The following is a 17,500-nucleotide window of genomic DNA, read 5'->3' on the forward strand; positions in this document are numbered from 1 at the left end:
CGCTCAGATAATGCTCAGATAACATTCAGGTAATGCCAGCATGTCCACCAGCCGCTCTGCTCTGACAGTAACAAACACACTGCACAAGCTGCAGCATCACTGTCTATATGGCTTTATTCATATCTGATGACATTATAATAATAAAAATAATACAATTTAGTAATGCAAGACTAATACGAGACTAAAGTTAGACTAATATAAGGTTAATGTGAGAATGAGACCTATATAAGACTAATATGAGACTACTACTATGAGACTAAGACGTGATTAATGAGAAATGTGAGCCTTATACAAAACTAATGAGACTAATACAAGAATAATAAATCTAATATGCGATTAATGGGACCAAAATGAGACTAATACGAGACTAATGTTACACTAATATAAGGTTAATGTGAGAAGGAGACTTATATGAGACTAATATGAGACTACTACAATGAGACTAATACAAGATTAATGAGAAATATGAGATTAATACCAAAATAGTGAGACTAATACAAGAATAATAAGTCTAATAAGCGACTAATGAGAGCAAAATGAGACTAATACGAGACTAATATTAGACTAATACAAGGTTAATGTGAAAATGAGACTTATATGAGACTAAAATTAGTCATATAAGACTAATGAGATTAATAAGAGATTTATGAGACTAATATGGAAATAATATGACTAATACTAGTTTTATGAGACAAATATGAGAGTAATACGAGCCTTATACGAAAGTAATGAGACCAATACAAGACTGAAAAGTTTAATATGATACTAATGAGACCAAAATAAAATTAATATGAGACTAATGAGTCTAATGTGATACTAATGAGACTAATGAGATTAAAATGAGACTAATAAAAGTCAAATGAGGCTAAAATGAGAGTAATACGAGCCTAATACCAAACTAATGAGACTAATACAAGAATAATAAGTCTTATATGCGACTAATGATACCAAAACGAGACTAATACGAGACTAATATTAGACCAATATAAGGCTAATGTGAAAATGAGACTTATATGAGACTTATATGAGACTAATGAGATTAATACGAGATTTATGAGACTAACATAAGGATAATATGAGAATAATATGACTAATACTAGATGTATGAGACAAATATGAGAGTAATACTAGCCTAATACCAAGCTAATAAGACTAATAAGTTTAATATGATACTAATTAGACCAAATTGAGACTAATATGAGAGTATTAAGACTAACATAAGACTAATATGAGACTAATGAGTCTAATACGATACTAATGAGATTAATATAATACTAATGAGACAAAAAGTAAATTAATATGAGACTAATAAGAGTAACGAGAGAGAAATACAAGTGGAAAATGAAACTAATGAGACTAATACAAGACTAATGAGACTAATATGAGACTAATGAGATTAACATGAGACTAATACAAGTCAAATGGAGTTATTTTGAGAGTAACACAAGCCTAATACCAAACTAATGAGTCTAATACAAGAATAATAAATCTAATATGCGACTAATGAGACCAGATTAAGACTTATATGAGACTAATATTAGACCAATACAAGGCTAATGTGAAAATGAGACTTATATGAGACTAATGTGAGAATAATGAGACTAATACTAGATTTATGAAACAAATATGAGAGTAATACGACCCTAACACTAAACTAATGATATTAATACAAGACTAATAAGTTTAATATGATACTAATGAGACCAAAATGAGACTAATATGAGACTAATGAGAGTAATATGAGAGAAATACAAGAGGAAAATTAATTAATGATTCTAATATGATACTAATGAGACTAACATAAGACTAATGAGACTAATATTAGACTAATATTAGACTAATGAGATTAAAATGAGACTAATACATGTCAAATGAGGCTACTATGAGAGTAATATGAGTCTAGTACAAAACTAATCAGACTTATACAAGACTAATCAGTCTAATACAAGACTGAGACTGAGACTAAAATTAGAATAATATGAGACTAAAATGAGGCTATTGAGACTAATATGAGAGTAATAAAATAGTATGTCATCAATATAAGGATAATATGAGACTAATATGAGACTAATAAAAGACTACTGAGACTCACATAAGACTAATGAGACCAATATGAGGATAATATGAGACTAAATGGATAATATGAAACTACTACGAGAGTAATATGAGACTAAATGAGAACTAATGAGACTAGTTTGAGAGTAATTTGAGAGCAGTATGAGATTAATATGAGACCCAACTGAGAATTGAGACTGATATGAGACTATAATGCAAGCAATACAAGAGTAATATGAGACCACAATGAGGACAGTATGAGACTAATATGATAATATGAGACTAACACGAGACTAATATGATAATATGAGACTAACACGAGACTAATATGATAATAGGAGACTAACACAAGAATAATATTGGACTAAGACTAATATGAGTCTAATATAAGACTAATTTAAGACAAACATTTAGTGTAATATGAGACTGAAATGAGACTTATTTGAGCCTACTTTCGAACATCCCCAGCTGAAGATCAGACTGAGTGTGTGTGATGTTCCTAATCAGCCGATTAGAGACAGACAAGAGCAGAAAGAGACACAAACACTGACCCGGATCTCGTGACAATCACTGCACTGATCAACATGCGGCAGAAAAACACCCTCATCTACTGCGTTCAGCTCAACACACTCATGACGGAGGAGAAATCACACTGATCCAGCACACACACACACACACACACACACACACACACACACACACACACGTAAACACTAATATAAATGAACAGATATCAGTCACTGCATGCATTGCAGTTTACTAATGCAATTTATATAGTTTATAATTAAATAAACTATATTTAAAAATATAGTGATAATTAAAAATGTCTTTAGTTTTTGATTTTTAGTAAGCATACTTTTTTTTCTTGCCATAATAAATGATATATTTGTAGAGCAAACCCAAGTTCTGTTGTCATTAATATTTTAATAAGCTTTAATAGGTAGAACTGTCCAAGATATGAACAGAAGCAAGCGATGCATCAACATTTGATTTAAAGAATCAATAAGATAATTTATAAAATAATCAGTTTATCAATCTTGAACAATATCAATGATGAGACGTACATCCGGAAACTTCCTACTTCTCCGTTTATCTGTTTCTTTTCACTGCCCGCTGTCGTTTTAAAGAATCACAACGGCGAACGCATCAAGCTAGAGGTCTGCATTCTTCCCAATAAATTTCCGAATAAAATAAAAATTAATTAGCTTGTTTGTTGCTGTGTGTATATGTGTGTGCGCACGCGCGAATGAGAGTGAGAGAGTTTTGTCTGTGTGTGTGCTTGGTACTTGTATGTGTGTGTGTGTGTGTGTTTATACAGACAGCTTGTTATAGGCTGTCTGGACTCTGTATAGCTGGGTGGTTTTCGGTTTTGTTCTTCCCCCCTGCTCTTTAGCGGGATTGGGCGCGGCGGGTAGAAAACGAGGCGGGTCAGGCAACGGGACAACAAATGCTGAATGTAAGTGGGAGCGATTGGGTTCGGGCTAAAACCTGGCGGGCGCGGGATTCAAAATTTAATCCCGCGCAGATCTCTACATCAGGCCTTGTCCGTTTCACGAGGTGCGTGCGCAGTCAGCGGAGATGCGCGATGCTGCTCCAGGCGAAAGTATAAATCCAGCTTTAGTGAGGCTGACTGTAGTATTGCTAACCTAGAGCACCCAGAGGAAATACTGCACTGTCTGGCTGCTAGTTGTTATAGTTTCTTTGTGTTTGTGAATTCACTTGTAATTTCAGAGTAAATCCGTTTCTACATCAGGGTTTTCTGTGTGATGACTCGTGTTTAAATGACGATGAGCTCATGATTAAATGAGCCCGCATTAGACGTGCGCTGATGTAAGTGTGTATTGGGTTGCAGGGTGTTGTCGGGAGGTATTTCCAGAGCTGTGTGTGTGTGTCTGCTCTCCAACACCTCCAGCAGAGTCTGTCCTGAAATAAACACTGATAACTGAATCGCTCTTCTCTCGCTGAGGTTAGATCAAATGTCCACTTCAGCTCAAATTCATCACAGCTAATCTACAACAGACCCAGATGAGGCACGCTTTGTGTCCGAACACACTCAAGAGCTGTGTTATTGTTATGCTCTATGAATCTAGAAAGGCAACACGGTGGCTCAGTGGTGTTGCACTGTGGTCTCACTGCAAGAAGGTCACTAGTTCGAGTCCTGGCTGGGTCAGTTGGTGTTTCTGTGTGGAGTTTGCATGTTCTCCCCGTGTTGGTGTGGGTTTCCTCCGGGTGCTCTGGTTTCCCCCACTGTCTAAACACATGCGCTATAGGGGAACTGATCAACTACACTGGCCGTAGTGTATGAGTGTGTGTGTGAATGAGTGTGTATGGGTGTTTCCCAGTACTGGGTTGCAGCTGAAATGGCATCCGCTGTGTAAAACATAAGCTGGAATAGTTGGCGGTTCATTCCGCTGTGGTGACCCCAGATAAATCCGAGCCGAAGCAAAATGAATGAATTAAAATGCTTCTGCATGACTCAAAGCTCAAGTCTTCCCCGAACCCAGCTCCTGGTCTGATTGTTCATCCTCCTGTGTTTTGCAGACAGTCGGATGCTCTTCAAAGCCTCCAGTATCTGAGCATCACAGACTCGTGCGCTGTTATCAGATTGAAACAAAGGCAGATCAGCTCTTTTCATCCTCATCAAGGCTTTGATGCTCAGCGCAGATCCAGGGTCACATCTCCACAACACTGCTGCAGAGGTGTGCAGATCTTCAGAGGGAGATTTCTCCATCATTACAACAGCACACACACACACACACACACACACACACACACTGCAGCTCTGAGCTCTATGATCAGCATTACAGCACAGTAAAAGCTGGTAAATCTGTCTCCCACATGCAGACGATGATCCTTTAGACTCTTTTAAAATCAAGTCAAAGCTATTCTACTTCGATTAAACACACACATTCTTCATGTGTGTGTGTTTTTGTCTTTTTGCTAAGTCTGCTGTCTGCAAACACAAGAATTACTTCAGAATTCAAAATAAAGTTACTTCCATTTAAATCATTATACAATACTTATGATGATTCCTGATGATGTCATGATTTCTGATTTCTCCGATGATTTTGACTGATCTATCTCTATCTCCAGTGAATTCACGAGATCTGATATCTCTAGTGATTTCAAGATTCTGATATCTCCAGTAATGTTGAATGATTTCTAATATATACAGTGATTTCATGATTTCTGTTATCAGTAGTGTCTTCTGATATCTCTAGTGATTTCATGATTTTACTATTTCCAGTGATTTCATGGCTTCTGATATGCCAATCACTAGTGTTTTCTGATATCTCTAGTGATTTCATGATTTTACTATTTCCAGTGATTTCATGGCTTCTGATATGCCAATCACTAGTGTTTTCTGATATCTCTAGTGATTTCATGATTTTACTATTTCCAGTGATTTCATGGCTTCTGATATGCCAATCACTAGTGTTTTCTGATATCTCTAGTGATTTCATGATTTTACTATTTCCAGTGATTTCATGGCTTCTGATATGCCAATCACTAGTGTTTTCTGATATCTCTAGTGATTTCATGATTTTACTATTTCCAGTGATTTCATGGCTTCTGATATGCCAATCACTAGTGTTTTCTGATATCTCTAGTGAATTCAAGATTCTAAAATCTTCAGTGATTTTGAATGATTTCTGATATCACTAGTATTTTCTGATATCTCCAGTGATTTTGAGTGATTTCTAATATCTACAGTAATTTTGAGAGATTTCTGATATCACTTGTGTCTTCTAATATCTCTAGTGATTTCAAGATTCTAAAATCTCTAGTGATTTTAAATGACTTTTAATATCTCCAGTGAATGCTGGATTTATACTTTCTGATATTTCTGTGATTTCAAGGTTCTAAAATATCCAATGATTTTAATGATTTCTGATATCACTAGCATTTTCTGATATCTTGTTTTTAATATCTCCAGTGATTTCATGAATTCAATGATTTTGAATTATTTCTAATATCTTCAATGATTTTGAGAGATTTCTGATATTGCAAGTGTCTTCTGATATCTCTAGTAATTTCATGATTTTAATATCTCCAGTGATTTCATGACTTTTGATTTCTCCAATGATTTTGAAGGTTTTCTAATATCTTCAGTGTTTTTAAAAGACTTCTGATATCACTTGTGTCTTCTGATATATCTAGTGATTTCATGATTTTATTAACTGCAGTGATTTCATGACTTCCGATTTCTCTATCACTATTGTTCTCTCATATCTCTAGTGATTTCAAGATTCTAAAATCTCTAGTGATTTTAAATGACTTTTATTATCTCCAGTGAATGCTGAATTTATACTTTCTGATATCTCTGTGATTTCAAGGTTCTAAAATATCCAGTTATTTTAAATGATTTCTGATATCACTAGCATTTTCTGATATCTTGTTTTTAATATCTCCAGTGATTTCATGAATTCAATGATTTTGAGAGATTTCTAATATCACAAGTGTCTTCTGACATCTCTAGTAATTTCATGATTTTACTATCTCCAGTGATTTCCTGACTTTTGATATATCCAATGATTTTGAAGGATTTCTAATATCTTCAATGATTTTGACAGATTTCTGATATTGCAAGTGTCTTCTGATATCTCTAGTAATTTCATGATTTAATATCTCCAGTGATTTCATGACTTTTGATATCTCCAATGATTTTGAAGGATTTCTAATATCTTCAGTGATTTTAAGAGATTTGTGATATCACATGTGTTTTCTGATATCTCTAGTGATTTCATGATTTTAATATCTCCAGTGATTTTGAAAGATTTCGGATATTTCTGGTGATTTCAAATGATTTTTGATATCTCCTGTGAGTTCTAATATCTCTAGTGGTTTAGAGAGATTTCAGATACTTCCAGTGATTTCTTCATATATGATATCTCCTATCATTTAGAGCAATTTCTGATATCTCCAGTGATTTCATAATTTCTCCTGTGATTTCCCTTTTTTCCTCCAGTGATTTCAAGTATCTAATATCTTCAGTGATTTCTGAAATGACTAGTGGTTTAAAAAAAGATTTCTGATATTTCCAGTGATTTCACAGTTTCTTATATTTTCAGTCATTTAGATCAATATCTGATATCTCCAGTACAGATATTTTTGATATGTCATGTAATTTCACGATTTCAGATATCTCTTGTGATTTTAGGCAATTTCTGGTATTTTTAATTGATTTTGTAGATTTATAATATTTCCAGTGATTTCATGATTTTTAATATCTACAGTGATTTCAAGATTTTTTAATATCTCCAGTGATTTCATGATTTTTTTTATATATCAGGTGATTTCTTGATTTTTAATATTTCCAGTGATTTCATGATTTTTAACATTTCCAGTGATTTCGTGATTTTTAATATCTCTGGTGATTCCATGATTTTTTTATATATCTTAGTGATTTCAAGATTTTTAATATCTCCGGTGATTTCATGTTTTTTTATATGATTTATATGATAGTGATTTCATGATTTTTTTATATCTCATGCGATTTCATGATTTTTTAATATCTCTGGTGATTTCATGATTTTATTTATTTTAGGTGATTTCATGATTTTTAATATTTCCAGTGATTTTGTGATTTTTAATATCTCTGGTGATTTCATGATTTTTAATATATCAGTGATTTAATGATTTTTAATATATCCGGTGATTTAATGATTTTTTTATATCTCAGTGATTTCATGATTTTAATATCTCAGTGATTTCATGATTTTTAATAGCTCAGTGATTTCATGATTTTTAATATCTCAGGTGATTTCTTGATTTTTAATATCTCTGGTGATTTCATGATTTTTAATATCTCTAGTGATTTCTGACATCATGTGCATCATAAAGTAGCAAATGGTTCTGAAGGTTGATCAGTCACACAGAGTGTTTGTGTGTGTGTTAATTCTAGATGACGGTTATTTCAGCTTAGTGGAGCTGCTTTACTTTCATTAGATGAAGAATTCCAATAAGCAGCTCATAATGAAGAGGTTAATCCTCAAAACAACTGCACTGCCAAAGAAACACACACACACACACACACACACACCCTCAGCGCTTACACACATTCACAACACTGCCAGGCTGAAGTATGAGTGTTAACCTGATGTGTGTGTGTGTGTGTGTGTGTGTGTGTGTGTGTGTGTGTGTGTGTGTGTGTGTGTGTGTGTGTGTGTGTGTGTGTGTGTGTGTTTACCTGTAGTGTGGCACTTCTCTGTGTGTTGTGTATGGTGTTTGTACACCAGATGAGGTTTGTTGTGCTCCTCCTCAAACTCTTCTCCATCAGCGCTCAGCAGTGGCTCCAGAAAGAACTGACCGCTGTGTGTGGTGAACGTGCCGATCTGGAAAGAAAACAACACACAATCAGTCAAAAAGACAAAATACACACCCACAGACAGAACGAATACAGTAATATACACTTCAAGAGTTCACACTTAGCTGATGATTTACAAAGCTTATTTGGCATGCTGTCCCGGGAGAGAGCCCCGAGCTCAAGGGCTCCTCGAGCCCGGGGCTTCCTCCCGTTGGCAGAGCAAGAAGGGAGCCTGAGCTCGGTGGATGTCAGAACTCCCCTGCCGCTGTAGCTAAGGGAACGTAAGGAATTAGACCAGCTTAAGTATGTTAAATGTCTTTGGATGGTGGGAGGAAACCGGAGAGCCCGGGGAAAACCCACGCGGACACGGGAAGGACATACAAACTCCCCACAGAAACACTCACCGGTCCTATCGAACTAGGACCGGCAGTATTCTTGCTGTGTGGTTCACAGTGCTAACCACTGGACCGCCGTGCCGCCCAATTACAGGTAAAGGAGGAGAATAGGGGAGGAGGGGGGTTTCTTCCAAACGAAGATAAAGTGAACTGAAAACTTAGACTATTTATGGTGCCTTAGGGCTCATATGATTGGAAGATTAGTGATTAGCAAATGCGAGACTGGACGTGATAAATCATAAGCACGTGATCCTCTCGAAATTAGTTTATGAATAAACTTCACTTCAAGAGTTCACACTTAGCTGATGATTTACAAAGCTTATTTGGCATGCTGTCCCGGGAGAGAGCCCCGAGCTCAAGGGCTCCTCGAGCCCGGGGCTTCCTCCCGTTGGCAGAGCAAGAAGGGAGCCTGAGCTCGGTGGATGTCAGAACTCCCCAAAATGCAGAAATTAATCGCTCGGGACAGCAGCCGCGTATTCGAAGAAAAAAACCCCCCAAAAGGCAGGAAATTTAGAGCTATATCCGGCTGCTGGATATAATAGAAGGAAAGAGGTTAAATGCATGGGCATTAATTAGATAGGATTAATAAGGGTGAAAAGAGGATTCTGATAACTCTTGCTGGAGTTAGGAGTTTGAAGGAACCCCTGCGGGGTTCATGGTTTTCGGGGTTAAGAAGAAGTGGAGAATAGGTGGTTTGAAGCAGTGGAAAGAGAACTTTGAGTGAATCTTGTGGGAGTTGGAGCTCTAAGTGACCCCTGCGGGGGCCAGAGTAGAGTGAAGGTATGGAGCAGAGAGTGGAGGAGAGTAGCTCTTACGAAAGATGGAGCTTTGTGAGAGTTTGAGTTTAGAGCGGCCTCTGCGGAGGTTAGAGCTTGAGGGTAGGGTGTAGATAGGAGTGACCTCTGCGGAGGTTAGAGCTTGAGGGTAGGGTGTAGATAGGAGCGACCTCTGCGGAGGTTTGAGCTTGAAGGTAGGGTGTAGATAGGGGTGACCTCTGCGGAGGTTTGAGCTTGAGGATAGGGTGTAGATAGGAGCGACCTCTGCCGAGGTTTGAGCTTGAAGGTAGGGTGTATATAGGAGTGACCTCTGCGGAGGTTTGAGCTTGAAGGTAGGGTGTATATAGGAGTGACCTCTGCGGAGGTTTGAGCTTGAAGGTAGGGTGTAGATAGGAGTGACCTCTGCGGAGGTTTGAGCTTGAGGGTAGGGTGTAGATAGGAGTGACCTCTGCGGAGGTTTGAGCTTGAGGGTAGAGTGTAGATAGGAGTGACCTCTGCGGAGGTTTGAGCTTGAGGGTAGAGTGTAGCTAGGAGCGACCTCTGCGGAGGTTTGAGCTTGAAGGTAGGGTGTAGATAGGAGTGACCTCTGCGGAGGTTTGAGCTTGAGGGTAGGGTGTAGATAGGAGTGACCTCTGCGGAGGTTTGAGCTTGAGGGTAGGGTGTAGATAGGAGTGACCTCTGCGGAGGTTTGAGCTTGAGGGTAGGGTGTAGATAGGAGCGACCTCTGCGGAGGTTTGAGCTTGAAGGTAGGGTGTAGATAGGAGTGACCTCTGCGGAGGTTTGAGCTTGAGGGTAGGGTGTAGATAGGAGTGACCTCTGCGGAGGTTTGAGCTTGAGGGTAGAGTGTAGATAGGAGTGACCTCTGCGGAGGTTTGAGCTTGAGGGTAGAGTGTAGCTAGGAGCGACCTCTGCGGAGGTTTGAGCTTGAAGGTAGGGTGTAGATAGGAGTGACCTCTGCGGAGGTTTGAGCTTGAGGGTAGGGTGTAGATAGGAGTGACCTCTGCGGAGGTTTGAGCTTGAGGGTAGGGTGTAGATAGGAGTGACCTCTGCGGAGGTTTGAGCTTGAGGGTAGAGTGTAGCTGGGAGGAGCAATGAGTGGAAGAGAGCAACTCTTGCGAGAGTTGGAGCTTGAAGCGACCTCTGTGGAGGTCAGAGCTTGGGGTAGAGTGTAGATAGGGGGAGATAGGTAGCAGTGAGTGGAAGAGAGTAACTCTTGTGAGAGTTGGAGCTCTGAGCGACCTTTGTGGAGGTCAGAGCTTGAGGGTAGATTGCGGATAGGAGGAGATAGATATCAGTGAGTGGGAAAGAGGATTTGGATAACTCTTGCGAGAGATTGGGGCTCGGAGCGACCCCTGTGGGGGTCAGAGCTAGAGGGTGAGTCATAAGGAGAAGAGAGGTAGTTGAAGTAGAGTGAAGAAGTTTTAGCTTGAGCGGACCCCTGCGGGGTTTGGAGCTTGGAGAAAGAGTCTAGGCGGAAAAAGAATAGGTAACATCGTGAAGAAGAAAGGACTGTGGCCGCTATGGCCGAATCCTGCGAGAGTTGGAGCTCAAGGGGGCCCCTTCGGGTGTCTGAAGAGTCTAGACAGGAGAAACAAGATCATTAGAGGTAGAGTGTAAAATAGATTAGTTGGGAGTGGAGTGTAGAGAAGAAAGGAACGAGAGGCTGAAAAGTAGGGTTATAAGGATAAAAGATTTGGAAAAGTTGGAAGAAGGGAACAAGCACAAATATAATACATATGTACAAACGCAGTAAATGCGCAAAGAACATGTGGATACAAACGTCTGCATCTGTAAATAGCTATTGGTGATTGCAGAAGATGCTAACTGCAATGGCCCTTGAGGGAGTCCTTGGCAAACATGTAAGGGTGCCATGGGTGGACAATTGGGCTTCTGCGGGGTTTGGTTTGGATGACTCTTGCGAGAGTCGAGGCTCTGTTAGACACCTTTTTGAGTTGGAGCCGTGTGAGGAGGTGCTTGGGGGTTGGTTAAAGCCTGTTGGGCTTTCTTGAGGTGGTATTTACTGAGACGTATATAAGATTTGAAAACTTCAGAAGACCAGCGACCAAGGGTCTGGATCTGATGGTGTGAGAGCCCGTTGTAGTGGCTGCGCCAATCCTGAATGAGTGGCTGGAAAAGGGCTCTGGGAAAAAACCTGATAGGCGAAAGATTTCTTTAAGGTGTTTTTGAAACCAGAATCGAGATACTGGACGGTTAGCGTCATCAGTAAAAAGCGGGGCCAGTGGGTTAGCCTCTTGAGATTTTCTAGGCTAAGAGGGTTTGGAATGGGCGTGTAGGTGAAGGAATATTGAAAATGAGGATAGAGTGTCCTCTCTGGAATTAATCTGTTTGCTTTGTTTGATAAGGAAAGAGATAGTTTCCCTGTCTTGCAAAGCTAGATCTGAGATGGTGGGGTGGAGTAGAGGGTTAAATTTGGATGTAACTGTTAATTCAGAACATTTAAGAAACCCCCCAAAAAAATGCTAGATTGAACATAGCATCTAAGGTGCAGGCTGTATGGGAGGAAATGTAACCTTTACAGAGGGTGTAGATGCATGAGGTAAGGATTTTGAGTGTAATGGGTTGTCTAGCATGGTATGGAATTGTTTGAACGAATTCCATGCTGTGAAGTATGCATTGAGGGTTCTGGGAGCTATTGCTTGTAGGATAAGAGATAGAGAAGTTTGATGAAGATTATGAAGTGGGTGGTTTATGGAAATATCGTTACTGAATAAGGAGGGACCGGCGTTGGGTGAGGGTCTGCTTCCGGGGCTAGTTGCCAGAATATCTGCAAAGAGAAATGAGAGAGAGAGTCAGCGATTTGGTTTTTGCAACCAGGTACATGTTCAGCAATCATGATAAATTGTTTTTTAGCAGATATCCAGATAAGGTGTCTTAAAAATGGCATAAGCGATTGGGAGTGGGAGCGCCCTTTGTTAATGCAATGCACTGTAGCTTCGTTATCGCAGTGAAAGAGAATGCTAGATGTAGACCATTCGTCCCCCCACAGGATGGCTGCTGCGATGATAGGGTAGAATTTGAAGAGGGCTGAAAAACATTGGTCTTTGGAATGGAATTACAATTGGGTTGGCCATGTTGAGACAAACCAGTGTCCTTTATATTAGCCTCTGTAACCTATTGGAGGGGCAGCGTCTGTGTATGTGTTGATGTCAATAGGGGATGCAATCAAGTCGCTGTAGAAAAAGGAACAGCCGTTCCATTGCTTAAGGAAAGAGATCCATAAGCAAAGTTCATCGCGACTGGGTTTGGAGAGAAAAATTGTTTCTTCTAAACCATGAACTGTGGTGGATAATTGAAGGAGGTGGGAAATGAAAGGAATAATGCGCATAGCGAAATTTAGATGGCCGAGAATTGGTAGGAGTTCTCGTTGTGTGCACATCTGTTTTTCAAGGAAAATTTGGGATAGAGAAATTATTCGATTGATTTTCTCTTTAGGAAGGGATGCTTGGAATTTATGCGAGTCTAGATTAATACCCAGAAATTCGATTGAAGTACTGGGTCCTTCCGGGATCAGCGAAAACCTGCTGGGTGATCGCTAGGTGTTTGGCTGGAGGAGATGACGGGGGGGGAAATAAGAAAATCGTCTAGAAGGTGAATGAGGTATGGTATTTCGTAAATATTAGACAGAATCCAGCATAAAGCTTCTGACATCATGTCAAATATTTTTTGGGCTGCTTTTGCATCCGAAAAATAGAATTGATTTCGCCAATAAATGCCAAAAGGTGCCAGAAGTCTGGGTGGATTGGCATGATTTTAAAGGTAGGGGAAATGTTTTCTTTGGCTAGCCAGGTGTTACGACTGGCTATCTTTATGAGAGAGATCTCTTGATCAATGTCGTGGTAGTTAAGTAAATATTCGTCCAATGGGATAGTGCTGTTAATGCTAGGAAAGGAGCAATTGTGTTGGGACGAAAGGTCGACTACAAGGCGTTTTTGCCAGAACATTTTTGAGTAGCGACACCAATGGGGCTAATGCGCGAGATATTAAAAGGAGGAGCCTTGGAGTTCCAATCATGAAGTTGTTGTCGATTTCTTTTTAATAAGATAATCGACGGTTTCAGGTTCGGAGGTTGCAGACTGCAGGTTAGGACAGATTGGATAAAGTGAAAAATGGAATGTATCCTTTGTGAAGAGGATGTGGAGTGTAATAGGTTGGATGAGGGTCAGCTTCTGGAGCCAGCAGTCATGATCTCTAAAATAGAAAAAACAAAGAGAATCAGAAATTAAATCTTTGCAAAATAATACAAGTATGGCAGACATGAAAATTGTTTTAGTTTATATCCATGCGAGGCATCTTAATAAGGGCATGGGCGGCTGTAAATGGAAGCGCTTTTGATAATGCATGGTCCGATGACTTCATTGATACGATGTGCAAGGATGGTAGGGGTGGGTGTTCGTCTCCTAACGGGATGACAGATGAATGGAGAGCTGAGGACATGGGATATGGCTAGTCTGGTGGTCCTGGAAAACTGGTACCCCTTGAAGACTGAGCATGTGAAGTGATAGTGAAGTTTAAATTTGTATTTATAACAGTCAAGTGGGAAGTTTGTTTCTTTGCCGTTTTCACATCCGACTGACTTGCTATATAATCTTATATGACGCTTGTAAATCAACACATGAGTCGCTGGCGTATTACAATTGGACTTCTGTGCTTGATGGCATAATGTTTTTCAATAGCTTGTTAATATTTACTGGTTGGGTAATAATCTTTTCAGAAGTTAAATGTCAAATGGAATTTTATTTTTTTTTTTTATTTTTTTTTTTTTTTTTTTCTAAATTTACAAGCGTGTCTGGCCTATTCATTCATAAGGTCTTTGCAACAGAGTCAAGAGAGAGGGCGGGACCATCTCCAGTCTTTTAGCTCATTGGATGGAGACGCTTATCTTTACAGCTATTGGCTTAAGGAGTTTCAGTCAGGCCATGCAAAAGGTGCAAAAAGCCTGGCGGCCATTTTGTTGATCAAATTCAACATTGTTTGTGGCTGGAGCTGCTGCTCTGCTAAACACATTCCAGCAAACAATCTGTTAAACGATGGATAGCATGTGTACTGCTAGGAGAAGGTGAGGGTTCCGTTTTATTGCAATAGCTTTGGAGTTTGGCTTATATCTTGCTGGGAAATAAGGTTGAAGACACAGCAGATGCGTTGTGGAGGCTCTTTGAAGTGGAAGGTTTTGGTGTTGTTGTTTAAGCTGTTGATGAAATTGTTGGAGTTGTAGTTGTTTGAAATGGTAGCAATAGTAGTTGTTGTTGTTGTTGCTGTAGCTTGTATATTGTAGCTTGTAGATTGAAGCTTTTAGATTGTATATTGTAGATTGTAGCTTGAAGCTTTTGTAGCTTGTAGCACTTGTAGCTTTTGTAGTTGATGAGCAGAGCAGAGCGTTCTTCCAAATGAAGATCCTGAAGATTGTAGCTTGTTGCTGCTTTAGTTGTCCATGCTGGTTTAGAGTTGGTTCTTCAACGGAGCTAGCTACGGTGAAGCTGCTTCTTCCAAACGAAGATAAAGTGAACTGAAAACTTAGACTATTTATGGTGCCTTAGGGCTCATATGATTGGAAGATTAGTGATTAGCAAATGCGAGACTGGACGTGATAAATCATAAGCACGTGATCCTCTCGAAATTAGTTTATGAATAAACTTCACAAAGCAGCCAGTGTTGTAGTTTTTTTTTTTTTTTTTGTAGTAAATTATACTACAATACACATGCATATAATGCATATACAACGTATATTTGACTATTTTTTCCTTCGAATATTAAATATAAACATGGATTAATAAAATGAAAACATTTATAAAAACAAGGAATAAAGAATATTTGTATAAAAAGTGAATCAAAACTAAAACATTAAAACAACTCAACAAAGATCAAATCAAAACCTTATTAAAATATATGAATAATTATTAGTACAAAATAACCATTAACTTATATGTATGTATATAGTGTGTGTATATACAAAAATTAAATATTACAACAAAAACATTACAGTGCATAAAATGAGTAAGTAAAGTGTTAAACAAATAAATAAATAAAAATAGACAACTTAACAAACATAGACAAATAAATAGATAAATACAAAAATAACTTGATAGAAATATAAATAAATAAATAACTTAATAAATAAATAACTTAATAAATAAATAAATGTATAACTTGATAAATAAATAAATAAATTGATTAATAAATAACTTGATGGATAAATAAATAAATAGCTTGATAGAAAAAAAAATAAATAAATGAATAACTTGATAAATAAAAAAAACTTGATAGATAAATAAATAAATTAACTGATGAATAAAAAAATGAATGAATAAATAAATAAATAAATAAATAACTTCATAAATAAATAAATAACTTGATAGATAAATAAATAAATAAATAAATTGATGAATAAATAAATGAATAAATAAATAAATTCATAAATAAATAACTTGATGGATAAATAAATAAATATTTTGATAGATAAATAAATGAGTAAATAAATAAATAAATAGATAAATAAAAAAATAAATAACTTGACAGATAAATAAATAAACAACTTGATGGATAAATAAATAAATAACTTGATAGATAAACAAATAAATAAATAAATGAATAAATAACTTGATAAATAAATAAAAAACTGATAGATAAATAAATAAATTGATGAATAAAAAATATATAAATAAATAACTTGAAAAATAAATAAATAACTTGATAGATAAAAAAAAATAAATTGATAAATAAATAAATAAATTAATTATTAATAAATAAATAACTTGATATATAAATGAATAAATAAATTGATGAATAAATAAATGAATAAATAAATAAATAAATAACTTGATGGATAAATAAATAACTTGATAGATAAATAAATGAATACATAAATAAATAAATAAATAAATAAATAAATAAATAAATAAATAAATAAATAAATAAATAAATAACTTGACAGATAAATAAATAAACAACTTGATGGATAAATAAATAACTTGATAGATAAATAAATAAATACATAAATAAATAAATAAATAAATAAATAACTTGACAGATAAATAAATAAACAACTTGATGGATAAAAAAATAACTTGATAGATAAATAATTAAATACATAAATAACTTAATAAACAAATAACTTGACAGATAAAAATAAATAAATAAATAAATAAATATCTTGATAAATGAATACATAAATACCTTGATCAATAAATACATAAATACATAACGTGATAAACACATAAATAAATAAATAACTTGATAAATAAACCCATAAATAACTTGATCAATAAATAACTAAATAAATAAAACACAAAATTAATAGCGAGTCCCTGTGATTGACACTGACATGAACTCTTTCATGAACCCCCATGAGCCGTCGCCATGGCAACACATTCAAACATGGAATTCCACGGACTGGGAACGGGAGGCGTTTCATAAGAGCTTCCTGAACGGAAAACACGAGGCGCGGATGGAAAAAGTGATGGAAACGGTGATGAAAACACAAGCTGTCATTATTAGAGGCTCATAAACGGCTCTGTCAATCACTGCTGTTCAGCTCAATGCCTCATTTCTCCCACTCTCTGGCCTTTTACACAATACTGAACACACACTCACACACACACACTTACAGCGTGCTGCCCTTCAATCAAAGCACACACACACACACACATACACACACACACACACTTCCAGAAAAAGACAATTCCAGAAAACGACAGAAAAGGTTTATTATAAACTTCATCATAATATTTATTCATTCTTTCATTTTTCTTCAGCTTAGTCCCTTTATTCATCAGGGGTCACCACAGCAGAATGAACCGCCAACTATTCCAGCATATGTTTTACACAGCGGATGCCCTTCCAGCTGCAACCCAGTACTGGGAAACACCCATGTCTATAATGTCTGTTCTAATTTTTCGGATGATTTCCTCACTCCTGCAGAAGGTGTGTAATGTGTGTGTGCATGTGTGTGC

The 17,500-nt window shown here is 37.0% G+C and overlaps 1 protein-coding gene across 5 annotated transcripts in view; it reads right to left on the minus strand.

Moving 5' to 3' along the window:
* Positions 1–17,500, minus strand: part of LOC101886654 (A disintegrin and metalloproteinase with thrombospondin motifs 20) — a 114,579-nt gene that overhangs the window by 89,216 nt on the left and 7,863 nt on the right. For 3 of the 5 annotated variants that reach the window (XR_012400027.1, XM_073942460.1, XM_073942458.1), the window contains exon 3: positions 8,246–8,390. Coding sequence is in view for 2 of the 5 variants with exons in the window: in XM_073942458.1 (XP_073798559.1) it covers positions 8,246–8,390 (145 nt within the window). In the remaining 3 variants the exon portion in view is untranslated. Of the gene's footprint in view, positions 1–8,245; positions 8,391–12,258; positions 13,743–17,500 lie in introns of those variants that run through there. The other 2 variants (XM_073942461.1, XM_073942459.1) reach the window with 1 other exon arrangement.

The sequence above is a fragment of the Danio rerio genome, chromosome 25, assembly GCF_049306965.1.
Source record: "Danio rerio strain Tuebingen ecotype United States chromosome 25, GRCz12tu, whole genome shotgun sequence".
Classification (NCBI taxonomy): Eukaryota; Metazoa; Chordata; class Actinopteri; order Cypriniformes; family Danionidae; genus Danio; species Danio rerio.